Source organism: Puma concolor, chromosome C2, assembly GCF_028749965.1.
Source record: "Puma concolor isolate L17-30 chromosome C2, mPumCon1.1.hap2, whole genome shotgun sequence".
NCBI lineage: Eukaryota > Metazoa > Chordata > Mammalia > Carnivora > Felidae > Puma > Puma concolor.
Window position 1 is genome coordinate 22,546,618 of NC_141675.1, and position 20,646 is coordinate 22,567,263.

At 39.7% G+C, this 20,646-nt stretch overlaps 1 protein-coding gene across 1 annotated transcript in view; it reads right to left on the reverse strand.

Moving 5' to 3' along the window:
- Positions 1–20,646, reverse strand: part of KCNH8 (potassium voltage-gated channel subfamily H member 8) — a 360,147-nt gene that overhangs the window by 50,882 nt on the left and 288,619 nt on the right. Inside the window, exons 9-11 of the mRNA XM_086674209.1 lie at positions 12,485–12,684; positions 11,356–11,605; positions 5,441–5,655 (exon numbers count right to left, since the gene is read on the reverse strand). Of these exons, the coding sequence (XP_086530335.1) occupies positions 5,441–5,655; positions 11,356–11,605; positions 12,485–12,684 (665 nt within the window). The remainder of the gene's footprint in view (positions 1–5,440; positions 5,656–11,355; positions 11,606–12,484; positions 12,685–20,646) is intronic.

Consider the following 20,646-nt stretch of genomic DNA (forward strand, 5'->3'; position numbering starts at 1 on the left):
AAAAATTCCATTTCCAATTTACCTATTTCAATTTGTTCTTTTAAATCTTACTATTGATACTTCCTTCGGCTTTGTAACTTCTTAGAAATACAATTCTGAATTCCCTTAACTTTTTGTTCCGTTTTATTTTTTAAGTAAGCTCGAGGCCCAATGTGGGGCTTGAACTCATGGCCCTGAGATCAAGTCATATGGTCTACAGACTGAGCCAGCCAGGGGCCCCTCTTAACTTTTCATTTTAAATTCCATTTACTGGCTACTTGGTTGATGCTTTTAGGACTTTATTCATTTTCTCAAAATTTCAAAGAAGTTCCAGGTCGCAAAGTAAACCTTTTGACGTTCATGCATTCAGTCATTGAATATATATTAAATGTTAATTCCACATTAGGCTCTGACTTAGGCACTGGAGATATAGAATAAAACAACGCCTGCATAAAGTAGACATTCTGGTAGGAAGAAGTGAACATGAACAAGAAAATATACATATTAAAATAACTTAAGATCTTGCTAACTACTATAAAAATGATAAACAAGATTCTGTGCCAGAGGATAACCTGGAGAGGCAAACTCCAGAGCAGGTGGTCGGTCAGGTAAGGCAAGAGGAATACCATTGCAGGAAGAAAGAACAAATGTAAAGGCCCCAAGAGGCAGGCAGGAGCCTGGCACATGAAAGGAAGGAAAAACAGGCCAGTTTGCTAGGGTGTAAGGCTGGACACAAGATGCCATCGGATGAATCTGAAAGGCAGGCAAGTGCTGGAATGCCTAGAATCTTCAAAGTTATGGTGGGGAGCCTGGATTTTCTTAATAGTCCATGAGGATCCATTGAAATATTTTAAGCAATGGAACGACATGATCCAATTTATAATTTGAGAAGATTGCTTCTGTGGCCTTGAGGTGGGAGAGTGGTGAGGAAGTAAGAATGGAGGCAAGAGAAACATTCATTATATCACTTCTCATTTATCATGGTCAGATATCCTTCCGCACCTACCATACCTACACACACACACACACACACACACACACACACACACACACAAATATGCCTGCAACCCCCAGGGATGGAAAGTTGACCCTTCCATCAGCAGGAAACTTTTGGCTTAAATTCATTCCATTCTGTTTATTCCATTCCATTATGTTTATTTATATATGTCTTAACTATTGCCTATGATCACTCTGGAACTTCTGAAGCAAATTATGACTATATATGCATTTGTTTCACTTGAGGGTCACTTGAGACTTTGAAGTATTCTGTTTTATAACTACACTATTTAAGCATGGTTCTTGGTCTACACAGAGAGTATATGTCAGTTGTGGGGAACTAGGATGTTATAACGTTGAGGCTTGAGGCAGCTATGATAGGTCAGCACCTCAAACCACCCACGTATGATCCCATCAGAGTGGAAAGAAGCTGCTGAAAGTACATGCTCCTCATGGGCTCCCTTGTCTCCACCTCGGGAGCCTTCTCTGAACTCTGGGGTAACCTGTTGTGCTGCATGGGAGATGGGCATTCGAAGATCTTCACCTCGAGGTCAGTGACCCTCAAGAAACTGGGGGAAATACCCCTTCCTAACGAGGCGGGAAGCCTGAAGGAAGAGACTTCATTATTTTATGCTGATCAGATTACATGACAATAATGAAAAACTGAGGAAAAAACACACTGAAAACGTAATAGGTTTCATAACCAACGAGCCCCTCAGTAAGAAGGTATCATCCTTTTTCAACAACCACTGCGGTTTGTTGCTCCACAACCACAACGCCACCACCAAGTTCATGTGGACCATGTGAGAAGCACTTAGGTATTTGATATGTAGCCATCGAGCCCTGATTTTCGGTGCATTAGCGTGAGTAATTTTTGAAAGCACATATTTTAGATACACGTCTGTCATTTCATCACAAATTCAAAATTCTTATATTAAGGCACTAAATTTCACAACCAACAATACCTGAGTGTGCTAAAATCAATTTTATAGAGTTTACCGTGAGAAGCAGTGAAGCAAATTTCTCATAATCTGCATAGACAGGAATAACTAAATTAATCTCTGTCCATATTGGAGCCATCCAGAAGATATAAATAAGGCAAATATAGAAAACACTGGGTGCATAAAATGCATAATTAGGTCCAAACCATGCTAGTTAGCCTTTTCACAAACTTAGAGTATATTTTACAGATTTCAATTAATTTTACTATGAGAACTGGATGAGCGGTCATTCGAAAGTTACATCATTTATCATAGTTCTAGGAGTTATATCTTGCATCCATATCCCCTTCTAAATTTTGACTATTTCTTAAAATGCTTTTATGGCCTTTATTTCAAAATGGGTTGACCATCAGTCTTCTCTTTACCCAGATGTTCCATGTCACCTAACAGGGTAGTAGGTACAGGGGCAAAAGGTGAACCCAGAAGGCAAAATCAGAAAGGTGACGGACAACCAAAGAGTGGGAGTTAAACTAATATGGATCAGCAATAATGGGGAATCTGGAGATGAAGAGAGAGCAAGAAGAGTGATGACAGCAGCAAGAAAGGGTCGAAGGATATATAGACACATTACATTTATATCGTTTGCATTTCCCTTCTGCAAATGTTCCTTCCTCTACAACCCACTGGTCAACCTTCCACAGAGGCTTCAACCCACTAAAAATCCTGTGGGATTTGATATTTTTATTTGTGTGAACATGTAAGGAAAGGGGCTGGGTTTCACACTGGTCTGACAGCAGAGTTGCAAAGCAAAGCAAGAATCCAAAATCTTGGGTTACCATCAGAATACGAACTTGCCTAGAAGTTGTAGTATCTTTAGAAAGAGCAGAAGACTTTTCCCCAGGGTATGGAATTATGGGGAAGGGTGGTCCAAATTTAACTAGCCTTCAGAAGGCATAGCATCCCAAAATCTATACAGAGAGAGAGAGACAGACAGACAGAGGGAAGTTTTGAGTGATAAATGATTAGGAAAAACAAAGCAATAAGGGTTTTGGAGGTAAGCTTCAGTTCCCCTTTGCCTTTAAAATGCAGCTGATAAGGGACCCTCTGAAAAGAAGCAATACTTATGACTTAACGAAATGGCTTATATTGAACTAACCCTCTAGTAAAAAGTAAAGCTGGACAAAATACACAAAACAACTGTTTGAAAGCACTGGAGAACAATCCGCTGAGGGAAGACTTGAAGGGTTGTGGTCCCTGAGAAAAGAGGAACACAGAGGTGCATGCTCTGCATTTACCCAAGTATCTTCTTGAGGGAATTTGCTATTTCATTGTGAGGTGGAAGAGAGTAGAATAGAAAGGAGTGGTCTTACTGGCTAAGGAGACAGAGGATGGAGTTCAGGTGAACAAACCACCTGGGATTTGAGGTGTGAAATCCCAGAGAATAGGTAACTGCCTCAGTGTGGCCCTGGAGGCATGAGCCTAACATGAGCCTGCACAGGGCAGCGCTCCAGGAGACTCAGGACAAAACAGCAACCGGGAGGTTAATGGCAGAGTAGAGGTCTCGGCCACCACACAGTCTGGAGGAGAGGGAGGGTGGAGTTCAAGCCCCACCTGGGGAGGCGCTGGTAAACATCTAAGGCTTTTAGTTGAGATCCCGGAAAAACCATGTCTTAGAGCCCTGGAGGTTGGGTGAAGCTGAAACAGAGCAACCTAACAAGCCGAAGAGGAGCTCTGGACAGAATGGGAGTGGTTGGCTGGACCTTGCTCTGCCTGCCAGAAGAAAACCTAAGCCTGTTTGGAGGAAAATAGCAGAAACAATTTTCATAAGTGACATCTATATTCAAACAAAAGTATGTCATCTGCTAAAAAGAAGGAACCGAATGACCACAACGAAACAAAACAACGCAAGAGAAAGAACAGTGCATGAAAATAATCCCAAAGGCAATTCAGGTATTGGAGTTCAAAAATCCCTATGATTACTGTTCCAGAAAATAGGGGAAAAAAGGATAAAAAATTCAATCAAAGATATGGTATACGGATCTTTAAAAAGGAATCAAATAAAAGGAAGGCAGGGGTTGAGATCCAATATTTTCTACTTTACTATGCTGAGGCATGTTGGCTATTGCTCTCTGCCCTCACTTCTTCTTTCCTCTTCAATTGCTTCCTCTAGCACACCTCCACTTTTCAAAAATAGTTGTCACGTTAGGCTGTCGTAGCGACTACAAAAGACACCTGTTGTTTTAAAAGTCCATGTGTTGAATTGGAAGATATGGAAGTGTCTTCAATAAGAAGACAATATAACCAACAGTTAGTGTATAGATTTTACAGTGACAGATATCTGTGCTCAGGCTCTGTCCCTACAAGTCCATGAGGTTATAAACATGTTACTTAGCCATTCTGAATCTGTTTTCTGCTCCATAAAAATTGATGGATACTTACCTTAAAAAGTCACCACAAGCACTAAATGAGAGGCTTTATCTAGGCAGAGTGCAGAGCACAAATAAGTTCCCCCCAAATATTGATACCTCCTTTGCTGTTTGCTACCGTTAACAGAGAGAAGCACACATTCAAAACTGGTTAATCTTGAACTTCGGAATGGTGTGCCATCTACATATTGACTGTCATTTGAGATCCTCAACCAAGATGAAGTAATATACAATTTGTATTCTTTCTCTGTCTTCCAAAGTGAGGAATATTAATGCCTAACAAAATGCCTGCACAATATGGGTTAGTCAAAACAATAGTTCCTCGGGAAAAAAAAAAAAAGAGTATTGCAAATATCTGGGACAAAACTCAAGGCAGCAGATTAAGCCTTTGTTGTTACAGAATGCTATGCATGCTCTGGCTTGCCTTTCAATAATCATTCCTATTAAATCATTTGTGTCTCTGACACATCTAATGAAGTCATGTTCGTGATCAGCTTAATCACAGGATGTGGCATAGTACCTATTTTGTTAGGAAAGCTGTTTGTATAAACTGAAACATGCAGCAAATACATAATTTCATAAAATACTCATTATGCTTTCAGTGTGACAATCTTTGGCTTGAATCCTTTTATGCATATTTAGTCATTTTAAGATAGACTGTTTTGGGTACTGGTTAACAAAAAGATTATTTTTGAGCAAACTCCATAACAAGCAAGTGGAACGGTAAACAATTACTAACATAGCAAACCCTGAGCCATTTTTCTAGCTGAATCTTGACATTCGGGAGAAATCACACATCGGTAGCTAAATCTTATGTATCACTGAAACGGATTCTAGTTAGAAGCATGTGAAAATAAACAGGAAAGACGCTGAATTAAGGGAGGTCATCTACAAATAATACTTTCCTAGAGCATTGATAACAAACTGCAGGCTTGACTTCTGGCTAATGATTTCATTGTTCGACTAGTGGTCGAATAATCATACTTTATTCATTCAGAGACTTTTACAAGTGAAGTCATGACATATGCTTTTTACTGTTATAAATGATCTCCAGGCTCCATGTTTTAGGTCTTGGCACTAATTAGAAGTGAGACTTACATCACTCTCGTGACCTTCTCGAAGGTTGTATGTGAGGTCATGCTGAATATCTTCCACGAATTTGTGAGCATATTCTGGGTAAAGGTCTAGCACTTCAAAGAGTCCTTTGAGGATGATGCACTGAAGATCACAGTAGGTTAAAGCCTTCACATCTGCGTTGGTCTTGATCACTTGGTCCTTAATTGATAGATTTGCTCCAATTAAGTCTCCTTTCCCTTGAAACAGTGAAAAAAGAGACAGGTTAATTTTAAAGAAAAGCAAGCTGAGACTGGCGACCTCATCTGACTTACAGGCATCACTTGGCTGAGATGACACCACAAGGGAAACAGAAACCTTCATCTCAGCGGTGTTGAGATTCGGGGCCTGGTAATTCTTTGCGGTCGGGGGTTTTCTGCACAGTAGAATGTTTAGCAGCAGCTCATATCCCCGACCCCCAGTGGTGACAACCCAAAACACCTTCAGATATTGCCAAATGTCCCCTGGCAGGCAAAACTGTTCCCAGCGAGAACAGTAGTCTAGGGGGTAAGGGCTAGGAGAGCCAGAGTTAGGAACTGTTAGGTCACAGATGGGCTCCAGACAGTCCCTCAGCATCCCATAATTGACTTTAGACAGAGAAGTTGACATCTGTGTCACAGTTGCCTCAACTCTTCAAGGGACATAGTAATGGCTCTGATTTTTTTGAGTGCAAAAGGGCTCGAAACGAGACCATCGAACGTATATTACTACTAATTTTCATTCTAACACAGTAAGGTGGGATTCATCATCAGCTTTCTAACATACTCAGGTTGTTTCATCTACCTCTAAACATGTCTACAAGACAGGAGGGCGAGGAAGGTGAGCGTGCCCTGCCTCCCTCTGCTCAGAACTGGGAGGCAGACATCAAGTATTGCGCGTCATGGACGGTGAAATCTACTACATAAAAATGTGAAACATAAGCTGCAGTTCTAATACTCTGTGACAGTGTGAAAGCCCAATTTTCCCATCAAAAAAGAAAGCGAATAAATAAAAGCTATGAGCTTTTCGCTTGTGCCACTGCAGGGAGAGAGACGTATCACCATTTGGTGGCCTGTGCCCACCCCACACCAAGCACCCCTGACGCTCTGCGTGTAACACCTCAGCCTATCAGTCTTTGGCTGGATTCACCTGCCTGGAACTAGCTGGCTTCCTTGCGTTTATGATTAGATAATATTGGCCAATGTATTTGAATCTTTAAAATCTTTCAACTGATTTGAATCAGTTTCGCTTAGCAGGAAGGTGAGCATAAATGTAAAGAGCTAACAAAAAAACCCTGATTACAGCTTCAGATTTTAGACACAGCCATTATCAGCATCCCTGTGAGAAACATGAAAGAAAATCCATTCAGTTCTCACACAAACTTAGGTTAAATGCTGAAATAATATGACCTAAGTTCACAGAGGATACTGGCATTAGATTCATGGCTACAACTTAGGAGTTTCTTTGCTTTGTCCTTCTGCATGGGCTTTAAATTTCATTATTTTTTTTAATGGCCGCCTGCTCCATTTCAGAGGGAATCAACAACCAACAACTGATCGACAGAAAAACCACCAAGCAAATAGTATCTTTGGAATGGTATACAACAAATTGTCCTGTCCTCCATTCAATTAAGTTTTTAACTTCTACATTTTCATTCCTTTATCGTGCCCAGCATTTCAGGAAGCAAAACTTCTGACTTGTATCAGACTTCAATAAAATTCTGTTTTATTGAATTTCACAGGAAAAGAAACATGCCAAATTAACCATGAACACCTGAAATGTTCATAAATATGTAACAGATAAAAATTGAACATCTGGATATTATTGGATTACATCTAAATATTATCTCTGAATTAACATTAAATTTAAACTTTGAAATTGAGCCTAGTTGGCCAAAGAAAAAACAGGGCTAAAATCTATACTTACAGATGCTAAGGGAGTAAACAGCCACATGGTGCTAGAGAAGTCAAGTTGGATTTAAATGTTGTCACCAATAACGCTAACCTTGGAAATTGTTTCTTACATATTTTATTAGAAATCTAAATTAGTGCTCGAAAACTCAAAGTTGGGCACAGATGTAAATATATAGCCCAGATGCTCTGAATACAGCAAATTTTGAAATCTGTATATCTCAGGAGAATTTATCACGATGCAGTGTGTTGCCACAAAGAAGATTTACATTTTTCTGTGAAGCAACTGCTGTTTGGAGTGACTTTATTTATTTAAACATTAAAAAAAAATGTTTATTTATTTTTGAGAGCGAGAGATAGAGTGCTAGTGGGAAAGGGAAAGAGAGAGAGGGAGACACAGAATCCGAAGCAGGCTCCGGGCCCTGAGCTGTCGGCACAGAGCCTGACACGGGGCTCGAGCTCGCGAACCGCGACAGCATGACCTGAGACAAAGACGCTTCACTGACTGAGCCACCCAGAAACCCCTACAATGACTTGAGAGTTATCAGACTTTCCTACCTAGGGTGACTGTAGCATGGCTATTTAAGCCACAATGACCCCAGCTATAAAACACCACCAACATCTTGCCAAACTTGGCATCCTAGAAAGAATTCCAGTTTATTTATTCATTGAGTGAATATTTATGAAACACTGACATGTGTTGTGGACACTGTTGAGCCCTGGCAAGGTGAGCACTGGTAAATTACAACATGGTTTGCATCCTTGCTGATTGTACGGTCTTATGAATTTCTCACTACCGTGCATTAGGACCTTCATCTAAGTTGCCTAATTACTCTAAGTCCTGGTATCCTTATTTCTAAAAGAAGAGCAAGATCTCTATGGTCCCTTATTACTTCCATTTTTCAGAATTCTATTATTGATATTTGCTAGCCAGTTATTCTTCCACAGGAGGTGGGGGTAGCTGATGAGATGTATCTGCAAACTGTCCAGGTTAGAGCAATAACATGTTTAATTATAATTAGGCAGACTAACACCATCCGTGAAGAACACATTTATCAGTGCTTTGTCATTTTCTTTTAAACAACAATGAAGAAATTGCTGGAAAAACACAATTACCAGGACATGAAATGAAGGTGTGCAAAGCAAACAATTTCTACCCCCGTAACAAATCCTTGCCTCTAAGTCAACTGCCTCCCCAGGCATCAGATTAAGAAATGCCTTCATGTATTGATTGGACAACTGAGGTGCTTGAATAAGTTATGGCTTGACAGCTGTTTGGTGATACTTCCTCCCTACAACATTATATATTAATTCATTTTGTTGGCAGAGTGAACATGTATTAAATATCTACAGATCAAATGTGAAGCCATGTGCTTAAGTGTATCAAAGTCAGTATTGATTTTAATTGGCCCTATAAGACAATATTACCACAGGGAAAGTAAAATACTCAATCTCCACCGAAATAATGTTAATCACAGGGATAAAATATTAATAATTCGTTATCCTTGTTTGGGTTTAGTCCCAATACCACACAGGAGTATTTAGAATGGTCATGTGGCAATTTGCACTTAAATCATTTTTGATGTTGTGGAAATGAATATGTGAAAATGCTAATCATGAAAATCATAATTTATGGAGGAAATCGGGGCCAAGAGCAAAAGGCAACGGATTAAATCTTTCAGCTGTGAGTAGAATGTTTTAAATAAGAAAATCCAGTTGAATTATGTATTACAAACAATGTTAATTACCTAGAAGCCATCAAATTTGTACCTATTATGTTCTAATGTTATGGCGGTTGCCTTCATATTCCATTCCTAGTATCGTTGCTAGTTACCAAATGTAAAAATTCAGCACAATTATGGGGAAAAACCACATCATATGTATTTAAACATCATGCATTATTTTGGCTTACAAGCATATGAAGCCATATAGTTCTGGAAAATAACTATATGCCCTTTTAAAAGCAGGCTATGTCAATAGGCAGGCTACAAAACTTACATAGTCCTAAGAAAGCCCATGGAAAGGTATGTTATGATTAAAGTTAAGTTTTTGAAGCAAATTCAGAAATATTTATCAATTGTAATTTAGAGCCATGAAATAATAGAATGATTGGCCTTTAACTTCACAGAGTTGTGAGTGAGCAGGAATGTTAAGTCTCTTCTTAAAAACACACAAACACAGAGAGCCTCACTCTAACACTGATGATGAACTGGCCAAGTTGAAAATAAACCCAGTCGCTCTTCTGTCAGTACTCTTCTGTCCAGGAGAAAAACATAAGAGGGTGAGTCAAGAGTTGAGCCAAAGCTCTGAAAGGCAAGCCCTACCTTTTCCCTGGTACATGGCCGACTGAGTAAACATGAAGCAATGGGAAGCACCTGTTTATTTCACTATTCCCTAGCCTCCACTCTTCACCTTTAATTGGAGATAATCACAACAACCTAACGGGGCAGTAGGATTTAAATTGGATAATGGATATAAAACACCCGGCTCATATTAGGGAGTCTCTAAATTTTAGTTCTCCTTTCCTTTTCCAAAGTATAATCTGTCTTGAAGCTTACAAACTAGAATCCAGTGATGGCAGGCTTATAGGGATGAGATAGAAAAATAGGCATTGCTTAGACGTGGAAAAGAGCGCCGGAGACAGAGTCAAGAAACCTAGGTTAGCTTTGACTTTGGAAAAAACAGAAAACACCACTCTTATCTGTCTCTTTGTGTTAGGAAGGCTTAAGCAAGACCCGATATGTAAAAATATGTTATAAACGGTTAAGTTGTTTCTAAATCTTAGCTCTTGAATATATTAAATATAAATTAGCCCCTTTTTATGAACACAAATTCTAAACAGTGGCGTACTACATTGGCGTTCAAAATATATTTAGATCACAACCTGATACGCTCGTAAGCCCCAATAAATATTCGAATAAACAAAAAACGAGTGATTTTAAAAGAAGTACACATAAAATTGTGGGTAGGAATTTTTCTATATTCACTCTACATGACACCTTTTGTCAGCTGACCTTTATATTTCAATGAACACCAATTAGGTCTTAAAAGTTGGGAGTCAGTTTTGTGGTACAAAATCTTCACAAACTATCTTGTGAATTTTCTTTGAGGAAGTTAAAAAAAATAAAAAAGAGGCCTATGGCCACCTTGACAATATTGGGTTAGTGACTGCAATGAGACCTCATCTTCAGTGCATGATCACTTTTGTGTTATTTCTAGCACAGATGGAGCCATTTTCATGTTCTTCTCTGACTTTGTTCTCCACAAAAATACAAAAATGCCCCTTTAAAATTGACCAGCTATGTCACTAAGAGGCAGCAGGCATCACAACTAATAATCTGGCTTTAGGAATCAGAAAGAACTGTGTTCATTTTCTTATGTTATTTGGGACAAATTAAGTTAACATACTATTTAGTCATTTGTAAAATGGGGTTAATGTTCATTCTGCTGGATTTAAACAAATTTTTTTCATGTTTATTTATTTTGGGGAGAGAGAGCGCAAGAGAAAGTGGGCGAGGGGTAGAGAGTGAGAGAGGGAGACGAAGGATCTGAAGCGGGCTCTGCCCTGACCACAAAGAGCTTGCTCTGGGGCTCAATCTCACTAACTGTGAGATCATAGCCTGAGCCAAAGTCAGACACTTAAACAACTGAGCCACCCAGGTGCCCCTGGATTTGTTTTTAATCCAGCACTATGAATCCAGATAGAGAGTGAGCACGCATATGTGAGCAGAGGAGGGGCAAAGAGAGTGACGCTCCACCGACTGAGCCACCCAGGTGCCCCAATACTGCTGGATTTTTAACAAGAATGAAATGATATGTTGAATGTGGAAACTCAGTATGTGGCAGAACAATAATAATACATAGTTGGCAAATTAAATCCATTCAAATTTGCCTGATTCCATATATTCATCCAGAATTTTCTTACAATAGCAGTACCTCCCTCCCCCCTTTTTTTCTTTTTAACTTATGCTCTAGGGTAAAATTTCATGAAGCTTTTCAACTCCGACGTACCAAGAATAGCCAGCACCATGCTGTCTTTAAGAACTTCCATGGAGCCTGAGCATACAAAGTAGATGGCCTGCAAAGCATCTCCTTGACGCAGCAGATACTCCCCCGGAGCACAGAAAGAGGTTTTGATGTGTAGAGACAGAGACCTGAGGCAGCCCCGGCTGGCACACTCAAAAAGGGACAACTGTAAGATCTCCTTGTTCAAATGCATAGTGATGTCAGAACGCAGCTCATCTGGAAAGTCTTTCAAAAGCTGTCAAGATGAAAGAAGAAATCAAGTTGGGGTAAGTCTAGTCTAATTGATTTACTCTGCAAGACAAGGGGGTGTTCTTCCCACTGTTTGACCAATAAGAGTATAGAAGAGGAACTATATGTATGTGATAGTCCTGGAGAGATTTTTTTTTTTTAGTGACTGTGACCCCAGTTAGGTGCTAATTAAAAATTAGCTGATAATAAGGCCGGGGAAGTAGAATACATTAATAAAAGATTCTGGAACGAAAACGTATGGCATACTGTGACATGCTTCTCACAAAGACTCCTACTCGGGACAGAAGATATGGAATTTGGGCCCACTGGTGTTTCCTCTAGATTATGATCACACGAAGAGAAAAGAAACCAAATAATTACTTAAAAGTATGGATTACTAGCTTGATTGGGAGGGAGCGGTTGTAGCACGTTTGTTTGATTTATAGGATACCTTTCTTACAGTGGTGGTCTGGAGTATTCCTGGGAGTCTACAGATAACACGTGTGCTGGAAGATATTTTCGGGTTTACTTTGTTGGTTCTAAAGGCACACATTACCTTAGTTAATCTCAATTCCGAGATGACACCATTTAGTAGTCATAAGAATTGGTTCCTCCGAAGAGGGCCAATGAGGATGAAAGTTAGGCAATCCAATTGACCAGAATAGCAAATTAACATAAAACACTGGTCAATCCAAAGTGGCGTAATGAAAACATAAGCCAAAGCAGATGAAAGAAGATAGACGGGTTTCACGAGGGATTAAAAAATAGGGATGAGGAAGTTGGTAGATGTGTACTTCACTTCCAAGACCTGAATCTGAGCACCTTGCTTTTACCTAAGAATATGTGCTTTCTGCCTGAAAACCTCAGCATGAGAAATGAACATTACCTCATTTGAATCTATTCCATTGTTGACTGACCAGGTTGTTTGGAAATATTCGAGCATCCTCTGCTTGAGCTGCTGGGGCAGGTGATGGACTCGTATAAAGTCCTTCAGATCCTTAGTTCTAGTGTGATAGAGGGACCATCTGGAATACATCCTCTGTATGATCGCGGTCACGTTTCCAAACACCAAGGCGTGCATCAAGGCTAGAGAAGACAACACAGCATACAGTGGGAGAGAACTATGACGGAGGGGCTCACCCGTTAAGTCTAAATTTAAGTTTATAGATCCTGAATTCAGCAGAGTATGTTTATGTGGCCATGTTGACACAGCTGTTTTGGTACAAGCGTTTTGGTACAGCCACTTCGCCATAGAGTGCATCTTAATGTCGTCATTTTGATCAGAGTTAAAATCGATCAGAATAAAAATATCTGCCGAAAATCCTCAGTAATAGGCAAAATTGACCCACACTTAATCCGTTACCTGCCATTCTGGCCAGGACAAACTTTTATTTTGTACTTTTCGCATCTACATTTTTAACAGGTAAAGTTTAATAGCCATGATAAAATAATTTTAATATAATTTCATAAAATAAACTATAAAGTTATAGTTCAGTGGTTATCATAATAATAAATACATTTTCAAAATTAGTCTAAGTGGTTTGTTCTCAGTTTTTAAGAGTCTCTTATGCTTTGGCTCCCTCCCTCCCTAACTTTTTTTTTCCTTCCCCTCCCCCATGGTCTTCTGTTAAGTTTCTCAGGATCCACATAAGAGTGAAAATATATGATATCTATCTTTCTCTGTATGACTTATTTCACTTAGCATCGCACTCTCCAGTTCCATCCACGTTGCTACAAAAGGCTGTATCTCATTCTTTCTCATTGCCACGTAGTATTCCACTGTGTATATAAACCACAATTTCTTGGGGCGCCTGGGTGGCACAGTCGGTTAAGCGTCCGACTTCAGCCAGGTCACAATCTCGCGGTCCGTGAGTTCGAGCCCCGCGTCAGGCTCTGGGCTGGTAGCTCAGAGCCTGGAGCCTGTTTCCGATTCTGTGTCTCCCTCTCTCTCTGCCCCTCCCCCATTCATGCTCTGTCTCTCTCTGTCCCAAAAATAAATAAACGTTGAAAAAAAAATTTTTTTAAACCACAATTTCTTTATCCATTCATCAGTTGATGGACATTTAGGCTCTTTCCATAATTTGTCCATTGTTGAAAGTGCTGCTACAAACATTGGGGTACAAGTGCCCCTATGCATCAGCACTCCTGTATCCCTTGGGCAAATTCCTAGCAGTGCTATTGCTGGGTCATAGGGTAGGTCTATTTTTAATTTTCTGAGGAACCTCCACACTGTTTTCCAGAGTGGCTGCACAAATTTGCACTCCCAACAGTGCAAGAGGGTTCCTGTTTCTCCACATCCTCTCCAGCATCTATAGTCTCCTGATTTCTTCATTTTAGCCACTCTGACTGGTGTGAGGTGATATCTCAGTGTGGTTTCGTTAATCCCCAATTTCTTACTGAACCGTCCCCTTTCTGAAACCACCACCCAATTATAATAAGATAGAAAACTTTGTTCACACGAATTCAACAGTTGGTGGGGATTGGAGATGGGTCTTCTACCAGAAAAAAAGGGATTTCTAGGAGTTGCCCAATGTAGGGAGCAGTCGGGAATCTTAAAATCAGAAAATTCAGGACAGGAATTTGCACTAAATAGTCATCAACCAAACAGAACTGGAATGGCCCCTGCAGATGCCATCACATAGTCCAAGAAGGTCTTCGACCCACCTGGGGCTGTGACATTGGAAGACGTGAGGGCTGGGTATAGTTACATTTATGGGCAGATCAAGTCTCAGATATTCAGATTTCAGCCCAGCAGTTTTCGGTTAAAAAAAAAAAAAGACTACAAGTCTAGTAGTTTGTCTATTAGGAGCTCTCGAAGTGTCCCTGTACCAAAATCTCAATGTCCAAGGAGCTCTGTTAAAGTTTCTTACATCAAAATGGATACATTTATGCAAAAACACCAACATGTTACTGCATCTATCTTCCTGAATCTCCATCCTATTTCAGGATAGCCCGAAATAAAATTCTTTCCTCTACATTTGTCAGAAATTATGGATCACTGGAATACTAATTTTGATCTAATCTAACATTGGAATTAAAATTCTTTTAGGTTATGTATCATCATTTCTCTATGAAAGATAGGATCACCATGCCTATAAAGACAGCTGGGAATAATAAGGAAACACTCAATATTTTGGAAAAGTTACTAGAATAGGGTTAAACTTAGGGCCTACATACAGGAGGAATATAATGTTGCAGAGAGAATATGGACTTCAGAATCAAACACATAGGGATATGAAACCTGACTTTGGCACTTCCTAATTGTGAACTTGGGAAGATACATAATTCCCATACGTGGATGCAGTTCCCTTATATATAAATAGGCATAGTTGTCCCTTATTCATAGGGCTTTTTTGAGATTTAAAGAGTTAATATATATATATTATATAAATATAAGTATGACATTTATTATTATTTAAATATAAAATTATATTAAATATAAATCTATATTTTTTAAAGTGCTTAATGTTTTGTGTGAAAAACGGTGCTCATTTTATGTTCATTTTCCCCATGATAGTGAAAAGCATAATCATGAATTTTCAACACGCTCTGTGGCGTAAAATATGGGGGGAAAGACTCAGGCAAGGTTTTCCAGCAACCTCGTAAATATTTAAGAGTGGTTGTTAGTGGGAATGACTTCTTGATGAAAGAAATTCAAGAAATATTTAGTAAGTTCCTGCTCCATACAAATGTAGGCAAGTGTATATTCTCCCCAAGTTTTCAAAAATGAAACGTTTTCCAACAGGTCAAAACTATCCTAAGAAAAATGTGCATTACCTAATAACTTACTGTTGAATGGCTCTTGGTAAATTCCAAATTGAGATCCGTTCTTCTGTAGGAGCACAGTGGCTCTGAGGTCAAATATTTTGTTTGGAAGAAGAGCCCTCTATTTATGATAAACACTCAGCAAAGAAGAGAAGCGATTCTGCTCCAAGTCAAAGAAATTAAACACCAATTTCAGGCTCAGTTAATATACTTATGGGCTCGGTGTGTGGAAGGCCCTACCGTCTGTAAAAGTATATAATGGTCTTTCATCGAGATTAAACTGAGTACTGAGAACAATTCTATTTCATTTATTTTAACACTGCCTTCCTTAATTACGTGTATGATTTTAACTTTGCTTTGCTTAATTATAATGTGTGTAGAGCACTTAAAGTAAGAGAAGTGATATGTTCAGACCGTTTAGCGTCCTGATTGTACATCATCAATAAAATGAATTACTGGATTAATTGTAGCATTCTCAGTGTTGTTGGAAAGTCCCAATCTATATCCGAGTCACCATAATTTCAAAGTCTCATTTCAGCATAGGCAAATACTTCTAATTTAAGTAGTTAAAAAAATAAAACCCCAACTTCCATAATTTTCCAGTTTCCAAAGGTATTTTGCCTCTCTGTCACCGGTTATCATTTTCACACCGGTGAAGCATATATATAACTATCAGGCCGAATCATTCCATCTGCTATGAAAGTTTGACTCAAAAATGGCAATATCCAGGTCAGTTTGGAAGTTATCATTCACTTTTCCTTTTACTCCTAGCAAATCTGACGTATATAATTCTTAAAGTAGCATGCTGGGGCTGCTGCTGAGTGTGTGGGAGGCTCTTTTGCTTTGTGTAGGCATTTTGTATAGAATGCATTTTGTAAAATCTCGCCTTAATATCAGGTCTTGGAGGAAGCTCGATAATTGGGATCTCAGAAGGAAGTAAATAGACCTTCGGTGAAAGAGTCCTCCGAAAGGGCTGCCTGGCTTTCTGTCTGTCTCCTTTTTCTTCCTTGTTCTTCTTCTTTCCCTTCCCCCTTTTCTTCCCTTCCCCGCCCATCCCCTTCCTTCTTTTTTTTCTCGCTCCCTACTTCTTTCTCGGGATTTTGGGCAACAGTGCTCTCCTGAGGTATACCATCGTTGCTGAGTTCTTTAGACAACCACTTCGCGTTGCCTTCAGAGTCTACAGAGGGACTGTTTGCTCCTGATATAAAAGGAGACCAGAGCTCAGGCTCTGGGTAATCTTAGCTGTCCTCCTCCTCTCTCCCACCTACTCACTGACCTGGAATTTTCCACTCCTGTCAGAGTACACTGGGTTGTGGATGGCAGATGGCAGAGAAAACAGAGTGAGAACAATTTCCTAAATGACAAATTCAAATGGCAGTGTAGACGTCTTTAAAAAAGCCTGAATTTGTGAACACCATAGCCCATATGGGTCCAATAAAATTATGTCAGGAGAATATATATATAGGATGAGAGGACCCAAGGAAAGCCTTAACTGTTACGAATTTCACTTTACCTTTTTCGGGACAACGACGCCTCATTTAAACCGGACATGTCCTCAGTGGTGAGTCACCTTCGCTAGGAAGCTTTATCTAACCTCTGAGCTTGAGCCGATGGACCCATCAACTGGAACCTATTCGTTAGGTGACTACTGGACAGCCATTACTAAGTGTGACAGAAGAACTTTTAAAGTGTGGGAACGTGTTCTAATATCTTTTGTTTGGTGGCAAACACAATATGCAGAATTGATAGAAATGTTGCCAAAAAGAGGGCTATATATATGTAAAAAGACTGCAAAGACTGTCTTTTGGCGATGGGATTTTATGTAATTCTAATTTTTCCGTGGATTTTTCAGTCTTTTCTAAATGTGCATTATAATAGGAAAAATTAAAGTGGGAAAAGAAAGAACATCATCTGCCCAAGTTCCTATTTCCATTACTAAACTGTGAACTCCTCGAAGGAAAGTATCATGACTTAGTCATTTTTGTTTCGCCAGCATATAGCACAGTGCCTGGCATAACTTAAGTGTGCCATAAATATTTATGGCACTGAAATGAACCTCTGGTCGTTTGATACTTTCTGTAAAAAGTTTTGTAATCATAAGCAATTAGCTTAGAAAATGAACTGTGAAGCATTTAGCCCCAAACCCATCCCCTTCACCCCCACCCCACTCCCCAAAGGGAATCTTTTAAAATTATTTATTTTAGGTCTCGTGATTTTTACCAATATTTTAGGCAACAAAATTTTACTTCTGTTGCTTGGCTCATCATGTTGAGATAAGACCTAAAAACAACCTGCCGTGAAAGGTGAGAACTCAGCTCCCTGCTACCTACCTTCCCATCCCACACTTGGTGGTTATTATTTTTAGCTCATGTATTATGATTGTACAAGGCAAAATTAATATCAATGACACATCAAGAAAATTACACAAATATTTAATGTACAGCTCACTATACTGAACCACCCCCCAGATGAATATATAGGATGTTATCAGCACCCCAGGCCTCCCTTGTGTCCCCTTCACAGACACTAACCAGCCTCATTACCACAGGTAACCACAGTTGTGAATTCTATTGTAATCTATAAGCTTTGCTTAGTTTTCATTTCTTTCTCTTTTTTTAATTTTTTTAACATTTATTTATTTTTGAGAGACAGAGAGAGACGGAGAACGAGCAGGGGAGGAACAGAGAGAGAGGGAGACACAGAATCTGAAGCAGGCGCCAGTCTCTGAGCAGTCATTATAGAGCCCAGTGCGGGGCTTGAACCCACGAACCCTGAGATCATGATCTGAGCCGAAGTCAGTTGCTTAACCGACTGAGCCACCCAGGCGCCCCTCTCTCTTTTTTTAGGTTTATTTATTTATTTCATGTGTGTGAGAGAGAGTGCACGCTCACACTGTCAGCGTGAGCGAGATCAGGGGCTCAATCTCACGAACTGAGAGATCATGACCTGAGCCAAAATCAAGAATAGGACTCTTAGCTGACTAAGCCAGCCCGGAGCCCCATGTTGTCATTGTTTTTAAGTATCTCATTCTGGCGAATATAAATGCTATCTAATCTTGATCTTAATTTACAAGGCTTTGATAAATGACGTTGAACACCTTTTTTATATTTTTATTGTCTATTTGGCATGGGAATCTGTGAAGTACTTCTTTTTTTATTTTTTAATTTTTAATTTTTTTTAACGTTTATTTTTGAGACAGAGAGAGACCGAGCATGAATGGGGGGAGGGTCAGAGAGAGAGGGAGACACAGAATCAGAAGCAGGCTCCAGGTTCTGAGCTGTCAGCACAGAGCCTGACGTGGGGCTCGAACTCACGGACCGCGAGATCACGACCTGAGCCAAAGTTGGACGCTTAACCGACTGAGCCACCCAGGCGCCCCTGTGAAGTACTTCTTAAAGGTTTTATGCCTTTTTGGGTTGTCTTCTCATACTGGTTTGTAGACAGTCTTTATATATAATAGGTACGAGCCTTTTATCAGATACGTGTTTGCAAATACTTTCTCCTATCCTATGGATTGCCTCTTCACACTCTTAAATAATGTCTTGGAAAACACAAATTCTGTAGTTCAATTTACCCATTTTTTTCTTTATGGTTAGGGCTCCAGCGGGAATTAATTTTAATTCAGTTTTAAGAGGAGTCCAGGTTGTTTTTCAACATGTAGGTATACATTTGACCCTGCAACATGTGTTGAAAGAATCGTTTCCCCTTCGTACGGCTTGTCCCCTGTGTCATAGAATGTCCATACGAGTGTGGGCCTATTTCTGTCCTCTTCCATTCCACTGGCCTATTTGTTCCTGGGCTAACATGTGCTGTCTTAATTGTTGGAACGTTACAGTACATCTTGATAACTGTCGCACAAATCTTCCAATTTTGTTCTTCTTTACAATTGCTTTGGCTAGTTTTAGCTCTGCATTTCCACTAACCCGTAGAAAGAGCTTGTCATTTTTCAAACACACACACACACATATCCACCAACACACATGAACACACATCTACTAGAATTTTCGCTGGCATTGCACTGAATCCTTAGATTAATTTGGGTAAAACTGGCATCTTTATAATATTGAGTCTTAAAACCATCATCATTGTATATCCTTCTGTTACTCCCCTTGTAAATTTTCTCACTAATGCTTTGTAGTTTTCTGTATAGGAGAGTTACACATTTTAAAAGAGATTTTCCTACATATTTGATACTTTTATAATCATTTTTTAAATGTTTATTTATTTTTGAGAGAGAGAGAGCAAGAGTAAGTGGGAAGGCGATACAGAATCGGAAGCAGGTTCCAGGCTCTGAGCTGTCAGCACAGAGCCCGATGCGGGGCTTGAACTCACAGACCGCAAGAACATGACCTGAGCCAAAGTCAGACGCTTAACTGACTAAGCCACCCAGGCGCCCCTGTAATCATTTCTTACATTTAATTTTCTAGTTGTTTGGCACTAGCGTATAGAAATACTATTAATTTTTGCATATTGAACTTGTACCCATCAGCCTTACGACATTCACTTATTAACTGTAATAGTTGTTTGAAGCTTCTAAGGTTACTTTTGTTTTGGGTGTTCTCAAAATCCTCAAATCTCAAGATTGTCCGCATATGTTTTTTTTCCCTTTTCTCATTAGTATTGCTGGATGTCTTTGACAGTTTTTAATCGTCTTCCCATAAATCAGTGGTTAGCACACACTGTAATTACTGATGCTCACACGGAAGCTTCCCCTTCCTTCCTCCTCCTAACTCAGCCAGTGAATGTCTCTGCCCTAGACATTTATCTGGGGTTTGGGCAGTCACCTGCAACATTTAAGATTGCTGCCGCCTGCTTTTGTAGTAAATATTGCATCCCCGTCATTAGTAATGTCATCAGCCTTGGGTGGAGATTCCTAATAAGATGCCTCAGACTTGATTCCTTAGGAATATATACCTAAAATTTTTAAAAAATAAATTATTTCTGTATATTTGTAGAAATCATGTGAATAAAATCAACTCATAGGATATAATAACATGGATATTGTGTAAGAAGTTTGCTAGGTCTCAGTGAATCCTGGCAACGGACTCACTAAAACTCCACTTCTTTATGTCTAAATGAAGGTGTTAGTAACTTTTATCTCATGGTGTTAGGAGAATTAAATGAGCAACATGTTGGGGCGCCTGGGTGGCTCAGTCGGTTGAGCGTCCGACTTCAGCTCAGGTCACGATCTCGCGGTCCGTGAGTTCGAGCCCCGCATGGGGCTCTGGGCTGATGGCTCAGAGCCTGGAGCCTGCTTCCAATTCTGTGTCTCCCTCTCTCTCT